General features: G+C 41.5%; 1 protein-coding gene across 1 annotated transcript in view; it reads left to right on the forward strand.

The window, feature by feature from the left end:
- The window catches only part of DLEC1 (DLEC1 cilia and flagella associated protein), a 44,421-nt gene that overhangs the window by 13,004 nt on the left and 10,291 nt on the right, over positions 1–21,126 (forward strand). The window contains exons 14-30 of the mRNA XM_065050351.1: positions 2,420–2,612; positions 3,928–3,986; positions 4,900–5,074; positions 6,778–6,871; positions 7,073–7,203; positions 7,516–7,674; positions 9,473–9,612; positions 9,830–9,983; positions 11,700–11,810; positions 13,700–13,830; positions 14,846–15,031; positions 15,506–15,573; positions 16,704–16,855; positions 17,387–17,490; positions 18,228–18,298; positions 19,142–19,293; positions 20,302–20,436. Of these exons, the coding sequence (XP_064906423.1) occupies positions 2,420–2,612; positions 3,928–3,986; positions 4,900–5,074; positions 6,778–6,871; positions 7,073–7,203; positions 7,516–7,674; positions 9,473–9,612; positions 9,830–9,983; positions 11,700–11,810; positions 13,700–13,830; positions 14,846–15,031; positions 15,506–15,573; positions 16,704–16,855; positions 17,387–17,490; positions 18,228–18,298; positions 19,142–19,293; positions 20,302–20,436 (2,215 nt within the window). The remainder of the gene's footprint in view (positions 1–2,419; positions 2,613–3,927; positions 3,987–4,899; positions 5,075–6,777; positions 6,872–7,072; positions 7,204–7,515; positions 7,675–9,472; positions 9,613–9,829; positions 9,984–11,699; positions 11,811–13,699; positions 13,831–14,845; positions 15,032–15,505; positions 15,574–16,703; positions 16,856–17,386; positions 17,491–18,227; positions 18,299–19,141; positions 19,294–20,301; positions 20,437–21,126) is intronic.

Below are 21,126 nucleotides of genomic sequence, written 5' to 3' on the forward strand. Positions count from 1 at the left end.
ATCTTCATGCACTTGATAAAATCTGTGTGGAAGCGTTGCTTCTTTTTGCTCCGTTATTTAGTAACGTTCAAGGATATGCTCGTCAGAGCAGGAACATTGTGTATAGATCAAACATTGTGGCAACCATTAGCCATGTTATTTGGTTCATATGCTGCCAAGCTCAATGTATTTGCCTCAGTATAGATAAATCTACAATTTCAAAAGATTTGTGTGGATGGTTGCAGGAAATATTTAACAGGGTCTATCTAGATGGTTCTAAGGATGCAGTTCTGTCTGTTCTCCCACAGGACAAGACATAACGCATCTTGGACCCCACTGGATTTCCAGTGGTTAAAACAGGATCCCAGTGTAACTGGCTCATATTAAAACTTTCACGTTATTCCTACTATTGAATTCTAATAGATTTAAATATAAAAGCTATTTGAGGTCAAGGTGTATGTACCTATGTACAATTATGTTGTACTGAACACAGAGACAGGTTGATTTTGCTCAAAATCAGCTGGGCAATAATAGAAGGACACTAGTGTGCATGATTGCAGTAATTAGAGGCTGCAGACCATCAAAGCAGTGAGGAGGTCAGTACTGGGTTTAGATACGTTAATGCAAATTGCTTCTTGCTGCAGGGAATTTCCGGAAGTTTGTTCTGTGACCTGGAAACCACACATGCATAGTGCCAGAACAAAGTGCTGTTTGGGTACAGAAAGTGTGATTTAGTGTGTGGGATGCTGAAATTAGCACAGTGACTATGCCAATTTCCACATTTTCTGTGTTATAATCACGACAAGGGTCCCTGCACGTCCGGTGCCAGCATTTGTATGAAACAAAGCTGCAGAAACTTTTGTCTGCTGAACAAAGTGATACAAGAAATTGTATCAGTTCAGTTTTATGTGATTGATACTGACTTTGAAATTCCAGTGTCCTTCCTCCCCTTAGTAAGGCAAAGTTTTTGAGGTCAGCATGAGCAAGGTTTTAAAACCCATTAATCCATTCCAGGGAATATACTCCTGCTGAAACAATCTGGTTAAGCAACCTTTTCTGGATTACAAACAATATTATAGAACCATTGCTATTATCTTAGCTGGAGCCTCTGGGTTTGTTGTGGTTAAAAGCCACAGTTTGCACTTGGATTAAATCCAGAATTTTATGCAGATCATCAGCAGTGATCCAATGCAAACGTATTGATATCAGCAGGAACGGTCCTGTTGACCTCAGATTCTTGAAAGCAAAATTACAGAGGTTCCTAGAAGTTGCATTATATGACAAGTTAAATAAGTGCACTATCAGCAAGTTTGCTGATGACACCAAGCTGGAAGGAGTGGCTGACACTGGAAGCTGTGCTGCCATCAGAGACCTGGACAGGCTGGAGAGTTGGGCAGGGAAAAATTGAATGAAATATAACAAGGGCAAGTGTAGAGTCTTGAATCTGGGCAGGAACAACCCCAGGTTCCAGTGTAAGTTGGGGAATGACCTGTTGGAGAGCAGTGTAGGGGAAAGGGACCTGGGGGTCCTGGGGACAGCAGGGTGACCATGAGCCAGCACTGGGCCCTTGTGGCCAGGAAGCCAATGGTACCTGGGGTGGGTTAGAAGGGGGGTGGTCAGTAGGTCAGAGAGGTTCTCCTGCCCCTCTGCTCTGCCCTGGGGAGACCACACCTGGAATATTGTGTCCAGTTGTGGCCCCTCAGTTCCAGCAGGACAGGGAACTGCTGGAGAGAGTCCAGCGTAGGGCAACAAAGATGCTGAAGGGAGTGGAGCATCTCCCGTGTGAGGAAAGGCTGAGGGAGCTGGGGCTCTGGAGCTGGACAAGAGGAGACTGAGGGGTGACCTCATTAATCTTTACAGATATATAAAGGGTGAGTGTCAGGAGGATGGAGCCAGGCTCTTCTCGGTGACAACCAATGATAGGACAAGGGGTAATGGGTTCAAACTGGAACACAAGAGGTTCCACTTAAATTTGTGAAGGAACTTCTTCTCAGTAAGGGTAACAGAACACTGGCCCAGGCTGCCCAGGGAGGTTGTGGAGTCTCCTTCTCTGCAGACATTCCAACCCGCCTGGACACCTTCCTGTGTAACCTCATCTGGGTGTTCCTGCTCCATGGGGGGATTGCACTGGATGAGCTTTCAAGGTCCCTTCCAGTCCCTGACATTCTGGGATTCTGTGTGAAATAAGGCCATAAAAAAGTGTTTTCATATCTTGCATATTTATATAATGTACTTCCATATATTAGCATGCTCTTTGTACAATTTCTGTATGCTGCCTCATCAGCTTTGTAGCTTGGAAAGCCTGCTAAGTCTAACCCTTGTAATTTTTAAGGAGAGGAATTCCCTATGTGGAAAAAGTGAAAATTTTCTCCCAATATCTTACTCAAAAATGTCTGTTTTTTTAATTATAGTTTTTTGTTGTTTACTGATCTCTTTGCAGCCCCATAGAACTGCCTTTCTACTGGCAGATAATGAAGCCTAACCTGAAACCATTAATACCAGAAAAAACTGCAGCCTCGATGGAGCTCAAATACGATCAAGACACAGAGTCAGCCTTCTCCCTAAATCCTGAGCAGGGAGTTTTGCTTCCCCATGCTGATCATGAATTTATTCTCACTTACACTCCACAGGAGGTACGGCTCATGATTCCTTCCTATCTACAAACTCCAGCTGTGTATTTTCATGCAAGTCATAAAAGCCTTACTGTGCAGCTTTCTGAATTAAATTTAATTAGACAGGACTACGCTCTGATAAACAGTGCTCAATATGTTGAGAGTTACTAAAAGAAAACATGTTTTGACTGCAAAATTTGAGACAGTTGCTGACCTCATGTTGGTTTTGGGACTGATTGGACACCATTAATTTTACACTGAAACTGTGGACACGTCCTCAAAACTGCAGCTGTGCTGGCTGGTGAAGTTACCAGCTCCTCCACAATCCCCTTCCCATCTGCTCTGGGGATGTGTCCTCTACATTCTGTAGCCTCAATGAGTTTGGGTAGAAAACAGGGATTATTTAAACTGTTTCCAGCTGTCACTTTGGGGGGTTTAAATGGATCCTATGAATGTCTGTGGGGTAAATTAAAGAGGCAATAGCAGAGACAGAGGCTGGTGTGCAGCTGTGGGGAAAGAGGGTGTGATGATGTTTGAATGCAGCTGTGCCAGTGACTGTTGTCTTAGTTTCTGCTCCCTCATCCATGTAAATAAAGAGCATGAGCTCACAATATTTAAAGAAACTCAATCCAAAGTAAGCCCAAGAGTGGGAATATCCCATGCTGTGGTGATTGACAGATGTAGGAATGCCTCAAGTAAGTATGGAAGATAAATTAAACACTTGTTTTTATTTTTTTCTAACACTTACTGTAAAAATATATTAATGATGCTCTAAGGATTTTAATTTGTTAACAAAAATATATTGAATTAACACATAGATTAATATCTCTCTATAAACAAATGAATCTCTTGCAAAGACCTTCAGATGTAAGGCCTACTTCCATGTTTCCTTTTTTCCCCCATTAGAATATAGAAGGCATCCTCTTTTCCTGTGATGGAAAAGTAGTGTTTCTTATTCAAAATAAGACTGATGGTCAATTAAGCTAAATACCCTGGAGCAGTTAGGAGAAACTTTAAGTTAATGCAGCAATGCTTATCTCAATTTGGGGAGCATTTGCAGATGCCTGTATGTAGTATGCAATATACTAGGGAAATAATAACAGACATGTTAAAAATGAGTATTTTTCTTGGAACCATATACCATGAGATCAGAATCTGGCTTAATATCTTGCAGTCGAACATGTTTTAGTGTCGTAACTCTAGAGTTTGAATATTGTTTATTAGAGCTTAGCACTCTGATCATTCAACCTTTAGACGTAAACTACTTTTTCATCCTTTTTTTTAATCCTCAACGTAACTGGTTACTTGACATTAAAATCCTTCTTTATGTGTGTAGCTGAAGAATTATCACAGTGTGATTCAGATGGTACTGAGGGACATCCCAGAATCACCTTGGTAAGCAAAGAAACTGAATTTCCCAGTAAGATCTGTCGCCACATTTTAGCTTTGCTGTTACATTAAGTTTCTGGGATTCTTGGTCTTTCTGGTGATGACGGACTGACAATTGTAAATTATTTTATCCTCACAACTTAGAGTGGTAAAAAGAGTGTCCCTGAGAGCTTCCCTCATATGCCTGAGCCCCAAACAGAACTGCACCTCTTGAAAAAAGATAACACTGTCATTTTGTCTGCTGATTTCTCAGACTTTCTGCTGAGATTTCCAGCAGCTTTTCCTGTTATTACTGTTTGTCCCAGCAGCCTATGACTTACATACTTGTTCTGGGGCACTTTAAAGAGCCACTGGAATGTTTTTCCAGTTTTTAATTGTCCCCAACCTAGTTGCACACTGGCAGTTTGTCATTGAGACACTTCACAGAATCACAGAATCGACTGGGTTGGAAAAGACCTCAGAGATCATCGAGCCCAACCCTTGGTCCAACTCCAGTCCATTGACTAGATCATGGCACTAAGTGCCATGTCCAATCTCAGTTTAAAAACCTCCAGGGACGGTGAGTCCAGCACCTCCCTGGGCAGCCATTCCAATGCCTGACCACTCTCTCTGTAAAGAATTTCTTTCTAATATCCAGCCTAAATTTCCCCTGGCAGAGTTGAAGCCCATGGCCCCTTGTCCTATTGCTGACTGCCTGGGAGAAGAGACCAATCCCCACCTGGCTAGAACTGCCCTTCAGGTAGTTCTAGAGAGTGCTGAGCTCAGCTCTAAGCCTCCTCTTCTCTAGACTAAACAACCCCAGCTCCCTCAGCCTCTCCTCATAGGATGATTATTGATTTTGATCTGGCGATTAAAAGATGGGTCCAGTTTAAACACTGATCTGAAATGCTTAATAATTCTACCACATTTCCTCCCAAAGTTCAGTAAGAGAGGGGATGCTTCAAAACATCCCAGGATACAAAGCAGAGGATGTAATAGCGCTGGAAATCGAAGTTAAAGGCTCAACAGAACCATTTCAGCTTCTTCTGGAACCATACGCCATCATCATCCCTGGAGAAAACTTTATTGGTGTAAATGTCAGAAAAACATTTAAGGTTTGTTTGCTTTTGACTTTGTTATTGTCTGCTTTTTGTCACTGGGTGTCATAGGTGTCATTAGAAGATATCAGACAGTCCATGTTCTTTTAATTGTTCTTAAATATTTTTAAAGGGGCCGCGTTGCAGGTCTGCTCAGCCCCATGCTCCAGGCAGCACACTTTGCTCTTTTTTCATCTCTCCAGTTTGATACCACAGAGTTATTACCCTTGTAAATGTTTTTCTGGGTCACAAACCTGTTGCTTATCACTGCTGTAGAGTAAAAGTTTTCCAGTTGGAAGGAAGAGCCAATAGATTATTTAATTGCTTTGTAACAGAGGCACAGTTTATTGAAAGGACTACAGCAAGCACAGAATTGCTGCAAAAGTCAGATGTGCTGCAGCTTTCTGGACTTTATTTCCTGCAGGTTCCTGCACAATTTCTGTTTGTGCTGCTGCAATTGCCCCCTCACTCAGCATCCTCTTCACTGTAGCTGAGGATCCTTTGGATCTTAGACTCACTTGGGAATAATGGGCTTGTTAGTAAGAGCCAAACAGGAAGACATTTCCAAGTTAATGGTCTTTCCATTTTTTCTTAAAGATACCACTAATCAGCATTTATTTTTATGCTTTCTCTTTCTGGAAGTGCATTTTCAGCTTAAGACAGCTATTTCATACTTCTAGTAATCCAGTACAGCTACACGTGTGGTAGTTAAGTCACTTACTGATAATATAATGACACTCCTCACATTTTTCTCCAACTATTTTATTAAGTCTTAAAAAAATAAGACTTTGGACTGTGCTTAGAGACGATTGTGCTTCAGAGAACAAAGTTATTTGCTGTAATTAAGAAATAATGACCAAACAGATCTGAAGAGCAGGCCAAAGATTTCAAGAGCTTCCATCTCCCTCACAAACAGATCCTTTGGCAGATAAAGGCTGCTCTCAAAAGAAGGATTTCCAGTTTGTGTTGAAGGCTTGCAACGTTTTTGAAAAATGGGGAAAAAAGTTTAAAAGGCTTCAAATATTCTTGAAAAGAATGGTTAATGGATTGCCTTTAAGTTTCAGAAAACACCTTCAGGAGCATGAAGGTAGCCGCTGAGTTAGTCTGACTAAATATAGTGATTGCAGCATAGATTCCGTATCTGAGCTACCTGCTCTCAACTTTCCTTATAGATCTGGTTTGCAGCATCCACGGGTGATTTGTCTCATCCCCCAGGCTAAAATAGATCAGAGGAATTGCTCCCAGCATTCTCTAATTTGCTTTATTTTCAGAAAAGAGAATTCCTAGGACATGGAGTCAAGTGATGATGTTACAGACACGTGAAATCTAGTCAGGTGAATCCTACTTCTTCTTGTCCTTGTTTTATATCACAGAGGAGAAAGGAGAGGACAAAACATTATAATGAAAATAACAGTAGTTAGTGTGTGGTACTGAGTTAGTAGTGGTCGAGTCAGAGTTTAGATGAAGTTCTGTGCCTTTCCACTCTTACCATACTCAATTTATTTCAAGATTTAAGTGAAGATACAGCATGCTTTAGCTAAATTCAAGGTGTGTTAGTAGGTCATAATGTTTAGAAGTCATGATATGGTTGGAGTTTGCAAAGTATGTAATGTAAGACTTGTGAAACCCAGTTTGCAGTGCACCAGTACTCTCAGCAAATTGGCTTGTTGCTATGAAAGCTTCAAGTGCATTAATTGTCTCATTGATTTTAATTGTTTCAGATGTGGAATAACAGCAAATCATTGATCAAGTACACATGGGAGAAAATCATTGCCTGTGACATCTTGGAAGTTGAACCTCATACTGGTGCCATAGGTAAAGTGTCTGTGCCTTGCAAGCATCAGTTAATAACAGAAATATTTAAATTACTATGAGTGGAAAAAACTGATCCCCAGTCCACTGAAGCCGACAGGACATTTAATTTGGTTCCAGGAGTTACAGGAACCACAACAGGTGGTTTCTTTGCAAAATAGTGAGACAGGACCCTGATATTTTTTCTTTTTAATTTTTTCCTAGAAATGAATAAATGCTGTGAATTCGAACTGGCAGTTACTGGATGGAAACCTGGGTGCATCAGCCATAACCTGCAGTGTAAAATTGAACACTGCCCAGAGCCAGTTGTGCTGCATGTTGAGGCTGCGTTTAAGGTACGGAACAGTTCGGTGTTGGGGGATGACTTGTTGTGGGGCCTCATTATTGTCCATATAAATCTTTTTGCCTCTTAAAGGCCTGACAAATCTAATGCAGTTACAAACAAGAGGTGTTTTTTGTTGTCTAATAACTATTGAGCCAATGTCGATATTCCCATGACAGTAAGATTGTTTTTCTGTATTGCACGCAATGCATTTGCTTTCTGCTGTTCTCCGTGAAAATGAATGTTAATATTAGCTAATGTAGCTTCTTAATTAGGCAGTTTTGGCAGAAGTGTCCATTCTGACATCTGTTTCCTGGCGTCCTAGGGTCCACTTCTTCGTATTGATGTTCCATCGCTCCAGTTAGGTTTGATTAAGCGGGGTGAGAGTGTGTTAAGAACCTTTGAGATTCAGAATCTGTGTCAGCTGCCAGCACAATGGAGAATGCAAGAAAACCCGGTTTGTCTGGCTGAAAGGAATGAAGAGGTGAGTCACTGCTATAGCTGGTCATGCTCCCCTTTAGATACTTCTTCCTTATGTTTAGGAGTTTTAATATTCATCCCAGATATCAAAAGTTCTCATTTCTGTGACTTCTTATGAGACTGGTTCTCCAGAAGTGTGCAAGTTCTTTTGAGAATAAATGCTTCTTTGTTTTTTTTTTCCTCTATTTCCACTTATTACAAATTCCCTGCCAGCCTGATTCAAAGAGATATGGAGTATTTCCTCTATGACAGGGATTTCACCTGCTGCTGATCTAAATAAAAGGACAAGACTTTATCAGAACTGAGGTTGTTAAACGCTTGTCCTATGTACCCACATCAGCATCTCAAACAAGAATCTCAGACAAACTGAATTGGGCCTTTTGGCTTTAAACAATGGTTTTTAAACACACGGGTGCCTCCCAAAATGACTTCTTACCACAAAGATTACTAAAACCGTTGTTCAGTATTATCAAGGCTGCGATGTCTCAAATGCAGTCCCTTCCAGTCTTTGCAGAGCTCATTCCACCATTTCACACTAAATAACTAAAGCAGTTTGGAGGTAATACTGGTGACGAAGGTTTGAGTGACAGCTGCTATCAGCAGACCATCACGTATTCCTAAAACTAAGAAAATAAAATCATTATTTTGATTATCTGTGGCACAAAGTGGACTTTGTAGCTAGATTTCTCCTTAGTGTTGTGCATTAAAGTGAGGAAATCTGGGCTCTGGGGTAAATGCTTTTTCTTGTGACAAAAGACCAAATTCTGCCTTTAGGGCTCTTTACATAATTACTCATGGAAGGAATTGAGTTGACTTATTTCATGGCAAAATTGGTCTAAATGCTGTCCAGATGTTTTGTTTTTCTGGATACACTGTCAGTTTTGCAACAGAGAGAGGAGCTTGTTCAGTTAGGAACTTTCCATTGAGCATCAGGAGATGGAAGCCTGCGAGAAGTTGCACTGTATCCCCATGAGTTCCTGAGCTTTGTTTTCTATGTATCATGTAGGTGTCTCACCAGCTTTGGGGGCAAGTTGATGGAAAAAGAATAGATTTATGAGTGGTGGTTATGGCAGCCTTGCAAAACAGTTGTGTGTGTGTGTCTACCCCTTTTCCTCCAGAACAACTAATTAATTACAATTAATTAATGGAACAGAACAAGTAATTATTGGAAACGTTCAAGGCCAGGTTGGATGGGGCTCTGAGCAACCTGATCGGGGTGAAGATGTTCCTGCTCATGGCAGGGGGTTGGACTAGCTGACCTTTAAAAGTCCCTTCCAACCCAAACTATTCTATGATTCTATGATAATCAAAGGTGCTTGATTAGGGATAAGAGGACACCCTGTCCTCGCAGTCTTCAAGCCCTTACTTCTCACTGTTATTCCTTTGTCCCCTGCCATTCCCAACAATTCCCAGATCTCCAGAGAGATTTTTAGACTTAATCTCTTGACTTTGTCATCCCAGAGCATCTTCATATCCCAGTGAAGATCACAGATAACTGCTCCATTCCTCCTGCATGGGATCTACCCCTTTCCTTTCCACCCCATCCCACACTGGTGCTCTTTCTGATTCCACTTCTCCAGCCCTCTTTTCTCAACCTTTTTGTCCAAGAATCTTAATTTGTGGCATCTTGTGTAGCTGCTGCTCAGACCCTTGACTTTGGGGAGTGTGAATCCAGGGGCTGAGAGAAAGGACACAACTGAGGAAAAAAGTTACACGCAAGTCCTGATCAGCTCGTGTGGCTTCAGCATTTTACATTTGCTTTTCAGGTGTCGAAGAAATCTCTTTCCTTTCTTCTCTCCTAGGTATCTCCCTTTACCATTCAACCATCTGCTGGAGAAATACCTCCTTTGGCTATATGCAGCGTGTCAGTTCAGTTCACGTCATTGCTGTGCCGGCGTTTCCAGACGGTATTAGAGCTGGAGGTAGAAAATGGAGAAGGAAGGTAAGGGGGAAAAGTGGTGTGATTTTCACTTTAGGTAGTTTTATCTCCTAAAACAAAAATAGGAGGAATTTGGAGTGGGGTTGTGTAACCTATCAATGAACTATCCAATCATTAATATTGCTAAATAAACATAATCATCATTCTTTCCAGCATGCTATTGTATATCTAGCACAATTCATTAACGATAACAATAGACCATCTGTGTGTTTATTTCCAGTCACCTTCCTGTTTTGGTTGAAGTTCAGACCCCCCAAGCATGCCTGATATCCAGTCATCTAGTTTTCACTGAAATTTATACCGGAGTTCCTGCCAAAGCAACCAGCAAACTTTTTAACCAGACACTGCTGCCAGCAAAGTACTTATGGGGAAAGGTAAATGTGCTTCTAATGGATGAAGAATACAGCAGGGGTAGAAACTGTAATTTCTATCAAAATACAAACTATTCTTAAAAGCTGTTCTGATGTATCTTTTGAGTAGTGATGGCTGTTTACTGGTGTATGAGCAGAACTTGAGACCAACCTTTATGAAAAAATTAACTGCTAGTTGATATTAATATGCTCTTACTGTCTGTGGGTCATCCCTGGGAGAATGGGTGGGCAGAGATGTGAGGGCAAATAGGATTCTGTGATTCTGTGAAGTGACAGGACAAGAGGAAACAGCCTCACGTTGCACCAGAGGGGAGGTTTAGATTGGGTATTAGGAAAAAATTCTTCATGGAATGGGTTGTGAAGCATTGGAACAGGCTGCCCAGAGAAGTGGTGGAGTCACCATTCCTGGAGGGGTTTAAAAGGCTTGTAGATGAGGTTCTTAGAGACGTGGTTTAGTGCCAGAGTTATGGTTGGACTCAATGATCTTGAGGGTCTCTTCCAACCAAAATGATCCTATGAAATAGGATGTAAGCTACTAGAGTACCATGGCAGTTTGGGGTTTGCATTTAATTCGGTGGATCATAGAAACAGTGTTGCTTTTGAATGGTGTCTAAATTTTGCTTAAATATTACATTTTGGGTGGGATTCAGCTCACGGATTCCGGCCCCTGCTTTTAATATCAGTATGTAAACTACAGTCTGAACTCTCTTTTTAGTCAATGGAAATCCGAGCAGGAACTCAGTCACCAGAATATTTATGTCTAGTGTCATTTTGGGTGCTGTAGGGTGTTATTCCTGACCTCCAGGCGCCACTCAGTAAGTGTGGTCTCAGTTCTAAGTCCTGTCACACCAGGCAGCCATACTCATATGGCTTGGCCACCGTATGTGCCCATGTTTAGGCAACTGAATCTATACAATGGAGTCCAGAGAAGTATTCAGCTCTTCCTAAAATGGACTTCAGGCTGCAGAATGCTCTCTAGCACAAACTAACTGGATGTCTGTTGGCTACAGTGGTGGCATTGATGCCCACTGTGTGCACAATTAGGTTAATTAGCCTGTAAGCTGAATCCCGCACTCAGTGCCTTGGTCATTTAGGTCTCCTCTGACTGCCAGGGTTCAACTCAGTTGCCTGCATGAAAGTATTTAGCGCCTTCCAAGCTGTCCTCAGGTGCCCAAGACGTCCTAACTGAGCATATGGATGATATAGGACATATGAGAAAATATTTTGGGACAGCTTGAGCCTAGGAGGATGCCCACAGGATTTTATCTGGTATCTGATGTTCGTATGTGAGTAACCGTGTTGAACCTCTGGATTCATGTCATGTGCAGTTAGTCACTTTGGGAAGGTACCAGCATCAGGGTTGTCTCTGGAAGCCACCTCTGGAGTCGTTGGAGAGAGATGGGGCACCTCTAGGGTCCTGCTCCAGTATCTGATGGGTTGACTTCACCTGGAAAAGGCTTGTGATTGTGAGAGGAACCACAATGACTCTTTTCCCAGCTCAGATGCCTCAGTCGGCACCTGAAGTAATTTGGAATAAATGTAACATGAGGATTTTATCAACCACGGGGGAATTGTAAAGCAGACCTCAACAAACTGTATGTGTTGCTACTTTAAAGTGTCCTAAACCTGAGAATAATTCTGTCTTTCATGCTCTTTGATGTGAAGAGGAACTCTGAAAGAATCAGAGTTAGCTGAACGTCTGTCCTTTCTGTTTGGCAGCTCGTTGGAAGTCAGGCACCTTCCTGCTCCGCTGCCGTCTGCCCAGCCAGTGGCACCTTGGGTCCGAATGAAGAAAAAGAATTCTGCGTAGAGCTGTCAGCTAACATCACGGTTAGTTTAAAAACAGATACAATTTTATCAAAACGGCAACACTGGCATTCTCATCTTACCTCCATCTGGCAAAAGGAAGGGATTTTATATACAAAACATAATGCTCTTTTTTGTTTTGTATGATATCTCTGCAATTGCTTCGTTTTAGAGGTGCCATGTTGAAGGCAAGAATTGAAGCAGTCCTCATGGTGTGCAGTTTTCTACCCTGCCTCTCTGTTTCTCAGCCATTCTTGTATTCTTTCTGTCTGTCTGTCTGTCTGTCTTTCTCAAATGCCTATTCAGTTGCTCTTTATGTTCATCGCTTTCCTTGGAACACACAGACCCTCACTTTGGATTACCCCAAATGAAATGCAGCAGACTGGCATATATGGTACACATTTGGTTTTCTGAATGCCGCTGGGCTCATGATGGTTTGATATTTGAAAACATCAAAGCAGCTGATGGGACTGAGATTCTGAAAAATAGGGTGTAGACTGCGGAGTTTACAAACTTCAGGAATTCAGCTGTACACTTTATAGGGGCATTTGAACAGCTGATTTAATGCAACTAGATAAAGGTACTTCCTATAGGTTTGGTGTATTAGTTCCCATTATAGTCACTGAAGACCTAAGTTTCATTTAGTTGCTTAAAAGTAGGTGTTCTGTACTGTGTTCAGTTTTAGGCCCCTCGTGACAAGAAAGCCCTTGAGGTGCTGGAGCGAGTTGAGAGAAGGGAAAGGAGCTGGTGAGGGGCTGGAGCACAAGTGTGATGGGAGCGGCTGAGGGACCTGGGGGTTCAGCTGGAGAACAGGAGCTGAGGGGAGACCTTCTGATCTCTGAACTGCTTGAAAGGAGCTTGGAGCATGGAGGGGGTTGGTCTCTTCTCCCAGGTAACAAGTGACAGGATGAGAGGAAATGGCCTCAAGTTGTGCCAGGGGAGGTTTAGATTGGATATTAAGAAAAATGGAGGGATTAGAAGACACATAGATGAGGTTCTTAGGGACATGGGTTAGTGACAGTGTTGGATCGACAGTTGGACTCAATGATCTTGAGGGTCTTTTCAACCAAATTGGTCCTATGGTCAGGGGTGCCCTAGAAGGTCTTAGATGCCCATTTGTGTCTGGCATATGTTGCACAGGATCCCAGTAAACTTGAGCTTTCTTCACGGAAAGCTGGAAGCTCAAGAGGATGTGTTGGGCATCTGAAAGAGCACTTGGTTGTGTGGCTGGGGATCCAAACGCATCCGAGCCAGCAAGAAGAAAGGTTGTCTACATTGTAGGTGAGCTTTATGGCCAAGCATCATGAATGACTCAGTGGAGATTTATCATCTTTATAGATGAACTCAAGGGCTCACATTTGAACAGTTACTTTTAGAAGTCTGAATCTAGAGCTGAATCCCAGTCTATTATTTTATGCAGGATGCACCAATTCATGTATTGGTAGGGGGGAAAAAAAGAATGATAGTGTTGAATCAGCCAGTGTACCGGTGCAACTGGGCCACATAATTCAGCCTACAAGTCCTGCCGTAAACCCAGGTAGATATAAAATCTTGGTTTAGGAAGATCATTGAAGCATGACTGGAAGTGATTAATGCTAAGAACTTCACCACTTGCAATATAGAAAGTGTGTCAAAAATCACTAAGAGAGCAGTTTTAGGCTTATAGACTGATACAAGTACAAAGCCAAGAAACAGCCACAATTTTTTACCTTGGTACTGCCTTCTGAGCAAATCTGATGCTGACAGATAATGCACTTAAAACAATTCAGTGAAACTCTTCAAGATTCTGTTGTAGTTCTGGTTTTAGTCCAGTGAAGTTCACACATATTTTCTAAGCACGTTTCTTAAAGGGGCTGCCTCTCCTCTGTGATGTTTGCTTCATTCACAAGGACTCTCCGCTCTTCTCCTTTCAGGGTGAGCTGAAAGACCTTGCCCTTTCCTGTAGCATAGAAGACATGGTTGAACCCCTCTTTCTGAGTATTTCTGGGGAAGTAAAAGGACTGTACGTCACCTACTGCATACCCTGTGACAGCGGAGTTGCCAGGTAAATCAAGGGCTTACCTTGAACTGAACAAAAATTACTTCTTCCTAAATCAAAAATACAGTAGAGAGGGGGAAAAAAAGTCACACATTTATCTATGTGTAAACTTCATTCCTCCTCGTGTAGGCAGTAAAATGTGCTGGGAGGATTCACTGTTGGTGCCTGTGTGAAGAAAAGGCACTGGCTTTACACCAGAGCCAAATTCAGCATCCTCATAAGCCAAAGAGAAGAGTGGAGAAGAGCGCTACTTCATTCCCACTGTTGTTTAGCTGCATCAAATTAATTTAACAACTGTGACTTTATTAATTCATTAATAATAAACGGGTGTGAAGCTAACTGCACGTTGGTGAAACTCTTCTTCCTGTGTTATGTCCGTTCTCCCTTGTGTTCATGGCACTTGTCACCCACCAGTTGCCTTTGACACTTTTATGTATAAAGAGCATGAAAAATTACCTTTCTCTATGGTAACAGAAGTGTGGGACTTCTGCAGTCCCTTGCATGTTTGTGAGGAACAACTATCTCCAGGAATGCCACAAGTTTGCAAATTCAGCTCTTAGATGTGAATTTAAAATTGGATACAGGATACACATCCAAACCCCTGTTTTTTGGACCATTAAGCTTTATTCTTGCATTGTTTGACATGATATTAAAGAAAGATGAATATACTCCTCTTTGACTTGATATATCTGACTGATGTTTGTTTTATTTTTTCTTATGTGTGGTATGATTACTGTCTTTTGGAATATGCTCATCTTTATATACTTCAATATAAATTAAAAGGGCTTTAATTTGGTAGGCTGACATGTTGCACATGATAAAAGTTCTACCCAAAATATAAAAATGAAAAAAATTATAAGCAGTGAAAGCTGATAATAATAATCATAAGCTGCATGGTCTCTTCACAGTGATCATCACAACCACGTTGCATATTGCATATTTTAAACTCTACTGAAATTATCTGTGGCATAAGCACATAAGACTGATGTTTCAATACTAGTGTAACTTTTTTTTCTGACAGTGACAAAAGACAAATATTCGAAAGCCCGTGTGATGTTCTTTTGGACTTTGGATCTGAAGTTGCATTTAAAGATGTAGTAAAGCGTCAGTTAATTCTTACCAACCACACTGGCATCAGTGCTCCATTCAAACTAGAAGCTGAGTATTTTACTGGCTATTCGCTCACTCCAGAACAAGGAATCTGCCTGTAAGTCTTGCTTTTCTGCACAATCACTAATTTAGGTCTGGATTAAATCTGAAATCAGGATGGAGTGCTATTCCCTCTGTCACAAGACAGACTTTCTGCTGTGCTCTGCTGGGGTTTTTTAAGCTCTCACTCCGACTGTGGTGATGAAACCTGCTGCTGAGGTTTCCTGCAGAAACAGCTTGCAGATTTAGCTGCTGTAAATGGCAAAACGCTGTTGCTGTCAACGGACACGAGCTGGTTTGCACCAGCCAAGGCCGCTCTGTTGTGTTAGATTGCACGCAAAGCCTTACAACTCTGAAGCTGATTCGCTTTTAAGGATGTTACTTTAAAAAAATACTTTGTACGCAGTCCTTCTTCAGGTTATAATGGCCATTAATTTAGGATTCAGGTAGAGCTGTTATTTTAGCAGAGATTTACTCCTTTCACAGAATTGTCATTGTGATTTTTTAAATTATTATTATTTATTTTCTCAAGCTCCTCAAGGCAGCTGTTGAAAAGACGAGGGCCTGTCACAAAACATGCAGCCAGAAGAGCACGGTCAGGTATGAGACCAGCTGTTTGTCCCCACAGTGGAGAGAAGACAAAAGCCAACTGACTTAACAAATTCAGCCTTAAATGTGCCAGTTGGGTACATCATTTCTTGGAGTATCTGTCGAAGTCTACACTGTTAAATAACTTAGTTCCTCAATTCATTCTTGAGTTTACAAGCCCACATTGCACAAACATGAGGTCGATCTCTCTCTTTCGCCCTGCTTCTTTTCTCTTTCTCCCCCTCTCCTTTTCCCCCCCTCTTTTTTCCCTCTTATTTTTCTTGAAACCAATGGTTTGAAATGAAGATGGGTGGTTATGACACGCATAACGTTTGGCTATTTCCCTCCACCGCAGTCTCCCAATATCATTGCAGCAGACTTTTCTCCCTCAAACCCTTTTATATGCTCTCCCCACTGTGGAAAGCTACAGCACAGCCCATCCATCATTCCTGATGTATTGAACTGAAAAAGTAATAATATTTGGAGCCACACGAGACCCAGGGAGGGGGGAAATGGGAGCGAAATGCTGTAAAGTGTGGATGTGTATCCTGTATCCAAAATAAAACTTGGACATATTGGTACCTTGCCATAGCGTATCTGTTACAAAGACAGAGCTTTTCAGCTGTTGAATTAGTACTTAAGATTGAGAAAATGCTGTTCTGACAAGCTTATTGGTTTAGGAGGATAGGCGACTCAGAATGTGGAAAGGCCTTGCTCTTTGTAATTAGTTCTTTGTGTTGCAGAGCACACAAAGGTAAGCAGACAGCTGCTATTAGAAAGATAATGAGTTAGCAAAAAATTCAGCTTATTTTTCTTTTTCTGAAATTGAGGGTGTGTTGTCATGTAGCCAGTTAGTGCCTTGTGTATCTCAAACAGTCCTGCATCAGGTTGCTGGAAGGGAGTCTTCCTGTGAAATAACTCCTGCAAGAACTAACTCTCAAAACCAAAAACCTGCTGCAGAAGGGAACCTCGGTAAAGTAGAATAAATGTGGGTTGTGTAAATGATCCCAGGTGTTTTGGAAACCAGTGAGATTAGGCTGATTAACACCAGCTAAAAATATAGTCCTATATGTTCTTTGAAAGGCTGACTTTGTTCCATTTCCTCAGAATTCATCAAATGCCTCTTTGCTGTGCTCTTTCAGAGTTCGCAGCAGCAGTGCTGTCTCATGGGAGGGGAGCAGCTTTCCATGTCCAGCCTTCCACGGGAACTCTGAAGGCCTTCCAGCAGCTAATCATAGAAATAACAGCTTACAACAACATGTGGGGAGAATACCAGGATCATCTCGTCTGTATGGTAGGTGGGGCGTCGGTTCCAAGTGAAGTGTTGCTATGGCAGATCCTACGCCAATCCTATTTCCCAGATTCCTTTCTGTTAAAAATACATTTTCAATTTGTTTGGACTTCTGTGAAAATTCAGGGTAGATATTGCTCTATCGCTACCTCCAGTGGCATATAAGGAATGATTATTTTTGCTTACAATGCATGGTTTAGTTTTGGGGTAACGTGTTTATCCCTTGGGGGGTTTTCATGTGCCTTTAAAATGATTGAAGCAGATTTGATTTATAAAATCTGTCTGGTAGCTGGCCAGTGCGTTACTCTACCAATACAATATATTGTGTTGTATGGAAAAGCGTCAGGGAAGGTCATGAATGTATGAGGTGTTGCATTCTCCTGCTGAGAAGAGTTTTCATTAGTATGTAGCTTAAGTGCTGTCAAAAGAAACCAATTAAAAAACATTTGAAAATCCAATCAGTTTTCAAGACTTTGTAACCTAGAGACCTAAAGTTTCCTCTTGATTTAATAGCAAAAAATTCATTTTTAATAGGTGGGAGACTTAGAACCAAAATTAATTCCAATGCGAATGACTGTGACAGGCTGTCCAATCTTCCTGCAGATGACAGGACCACAAACAGAGCAACCTATGATCAGGTATATTCCAAAATACTATCATAGAAGTCAGAGAATTTAATATTATTAGACTATAGCCAACATACACGCTTATTCCCATCTCTTTGATATAATGAGAAGGTCAGCAAAGTGACTGTCAAGATATAGTGTCTCCTTCTGTGATACCAATACATTTGTCTCTGCCAGCTTAATTAGAAAATAATCTGCGTACAAACCTTCTCAGGTTTACCAGCAATCACTGTTCTGGGCTTCCAGTCACAGAATTTCCCCCATTCCAGCCTCATCTGACTCTGTGGAGATGGGAACTGCTACAGGGTGGCACTTCTCCTTGTCAGTTCATTTCTCCCTGTCCATTTACCTGGAGCCCCCAGGTAAACAGAGGCAGGACAGTGTCACACAGCAGCCAAGAGCATTTGCAGTGTCAACTCTATAATGGGGCCCAGAACACAGATTTAGCAATCCACCATAAAAAATACCTTATGCACCTGGGAATCTGGGTCACTTTGCTGTGGAGTCTTTCCCAAAAGCTGACTTCACGTGTTGGCCGTGAAACGTCTGAGACAACTAATAAAATCAGAAGAAATAAGCTGATTAAATACAGAAATATTGTACTTCACATGACTTTACCTGATAGCTGCTATTAACAGTCTACCGGTGCAGCCAGATAGGTTTCCACTTTTAAACAGTTCTCTAATGGAAAATTATTTCAGGCATTGACTATTTTCTGTGTGTACTGATAACAAGGCTTCCTCCCGCAGGTTTGGCACTCACGTCTCTGACGGGCGTCCCGTCTTTCGGAGGGTCCAGCTCAACAATCCTACTCCCTTTGGTAAGACTGACTTTTGTACAGTGAATATCAACACCTGCATTGCATTCCTTATAATAATAAAACCAGAACCCGTTAGCATGTTAATTAACTGATGTTCTTGTTTCCTAATTAAGATGTTTTTTGTAAAAATAATAACTATGTAAGAGAGTTTCTAAGCTGTTTTCTGACTTGGCTAGTACAGAACAATAGTACGTGTTGTCAGGTCTTTATGTGCATAGTGGTGTTTATCATTATGGTATTACTGCCATGAATATTAGTTTGTTTTCTGCAAGAGTAAAGCGGGTAAACCACCCAGAGCGTAGTAGAACTAATGTAATTGATTTGACATGTTACTACTATGAAACAGCACATCCTGTCGTGGGTTTTCATTCATTGAAATGATGGGCATTCAGGATTTTCCATCCTATTTTTGTAAACCTCTTACAGCACTAACCCTGATCACTCAGACACGCTGCCTGCTTCTTAGTGGCATCATCTGGCTCTTCTGTGTTTAGTCTTTTTATCTCTTGAGTGAGATTTTAAGCTCTTCAGAGTAAAGGTTTCTTCTTCTTCCTGAATGACACCCAACACATTTACTTAACAAACAAAACACTCATGATTTATCTTAATGTTAATGAAAGAATAGTTTAGGAGTTAGAGAGCAGACAAGCTATAATAAGGGCATAGTACACACGGTCTTAAATCATTTCAGTTTACAGTAGGCATGGAAAGCTCAAGATGTGCTTTAACACAAATCCAGTTGCTAGAGACAAATCTGTTACTTGATCTTGTGCTCTGGTACCAACTAAGCTATGAGTCTTCTCAATGACCAGAAATAATTGTCTTTTCTCCTTTCTAATTCAGACATCCGCCTGGACTGGCAAACTTATAATGAAGACAAAGACAATACGAAGCTGGTGGACCTGTTGCTGTTCTTTGGAGACCCTTTTCCTCTTAAGGACACGGATGAAAAAGAGACTCCATCAATTGGTAGCAACTTAGACTCCGAGATCGAGGTAAAGTTGGATCAAACTGCCGTTCCCTGCGGAAGCGTTGATCCAGCTCTGCAAACCACAGATGAGGTCAGCTGTTAGTCTGGTTTTTATGCTGCTGCTGAGATACATGTTGGGTTTCTTGGCATGAAAGGCTGAAAACAACAACATGCGATATGACTTGTAACTTAGAACTGGATTGTTAAAAGAAACGTCAGCTCCTCTCACAGCCAAAAAAGCAATATGTGGGTAGAGGGCTATGGGTATCAGCAAGAAGTTTACAGAACAAGCCATAGCAAATAGCTGTTCAGCTTTTCCTTTTCGTAAAGTTCTTAAAGCAGATGATCAGATGATATTCTTAAAAATCTTGTCATTGACAAACTAATGCCATTTTTCATGAAAGCGTTAAGATAACTGACACTCCTCAATTTAGGTCCACTTATAGGTGCTCTAGGGTGTCAATGGGTGCTGTAGCCAGGGAGCAGAATCTAATCTGCAAAGTTTGCAATTCCAATTGCAGCTAATATTTTGGAGGTATTTAATATGGCCTTTTACTGCCCTGAAGGGCTGGGAGTGACAGGGAGAAGGTATCATACAGAAGATATAACTTTATCTGGCAAAGCTTTGCAGAGAATATATTTAAAATCATCTCTCCTCTGTTTCAGCTCAGAATGCATAGTTGTTTTGAGTACACCTCCAAACTTTCTTGTGCAACAAGGGGAAGTTATTGCCCTAGAGTGCTGGTTTGTATAATGGGCCAGAAATATTACAGTCGAGTGCTTCTCTTAGCAGAACAGGACCCAGACGTGCACTTTTTCCAAGGGGTTCAGGAGCGGTTTCAGGAGAGCAAACCTAGGCATGAAAAAATTAATGTACGGGACACATCCACGTGTCCAGATTTTGTGCCAGAAAGGCAGAAACTGGAGCTGGCCGTGCTTACTGCCTAGTGCAGCAGTTCCCTGTACACTTCACTTGCATTCCTGCTCTGCAGCGTAACAGCTTTAACCATTCCCCACCCTTGTGTCCCCGCAGCCTTCAGACGCTGACGGTGAAGAACAGGAGATCATCACTCAGGAACCTACAGTACAAAAAATTGTCTCTGTACTTATACGACCTCATGAAGGGATTCCTGCAGACAACCCCTACTCCATTACTCCGAGACAGATAGTAAGCCTTTACATTTTCTTTTTCCTTAGATTTAGCATCTTTTCTGCAGAACACAGGAGAAAGAAGGAGGAGGAGGTTGCTTTGGGGTAGAGGTTACTAGACAGTGAAACACTAGGCTGAGAGGCTTTGGGATCTTGAAGATGACAATAAGAAGAGTTTGCGAAGTCAACAGAAAAATAGAAAGTGTCCCACCTATATTTGAGCAGTTAATTGTTGATTGGAAATTGGTGTTCAGTTGAACTAATGTTGTCTCAAAACAGGGTTCTTTACCAGGTTTAGCACACAGAGACGAGATACCATGTTTATTACAGAGCTGTGCAAGCCTGGGTGCTGGAATAAGCCAGCATGCCAGCAAGAAAAGTAGAATGTATTATACACAAAATCTTATCACTACGTTCACATGCTAAAGAGCCAATTGGTTACACATTTACGTATTGCATTACATAATCCTCTTAGCATATAACGAGCAACATTCAGCTAAAGGACACTTTGTCCAATAGTCTTGAGAGATGTGTTAAAGCAAGACTCAACTAATTGTGTGGGCTTCAAAATATCTAAAGCTGCAAGGTCAGTAGCATCTGTAGTTCATGATTAGGTGTTTGGCAAGTCACTCTTTGTTATATGAGCAGACTGACCTAAAGCTGAAACGATTTATATCTCTTTAGGTTAGCAATTGCAGACAGGATTCAT

The sequence above is a fragment of the Columba livia genome, chromosome 2, assembly GCF_036013475.1.
Source record: "Columba livia isolate bColLiv1 breed racing homer chromosome 2, bColLiv1.pat.W.v2, whole genome shotgun sequence".
NCBI lineage: Eukaryota > Metazoa > Chordata > Aves > Columbiformes > Columbidae > Columba > Columba livia.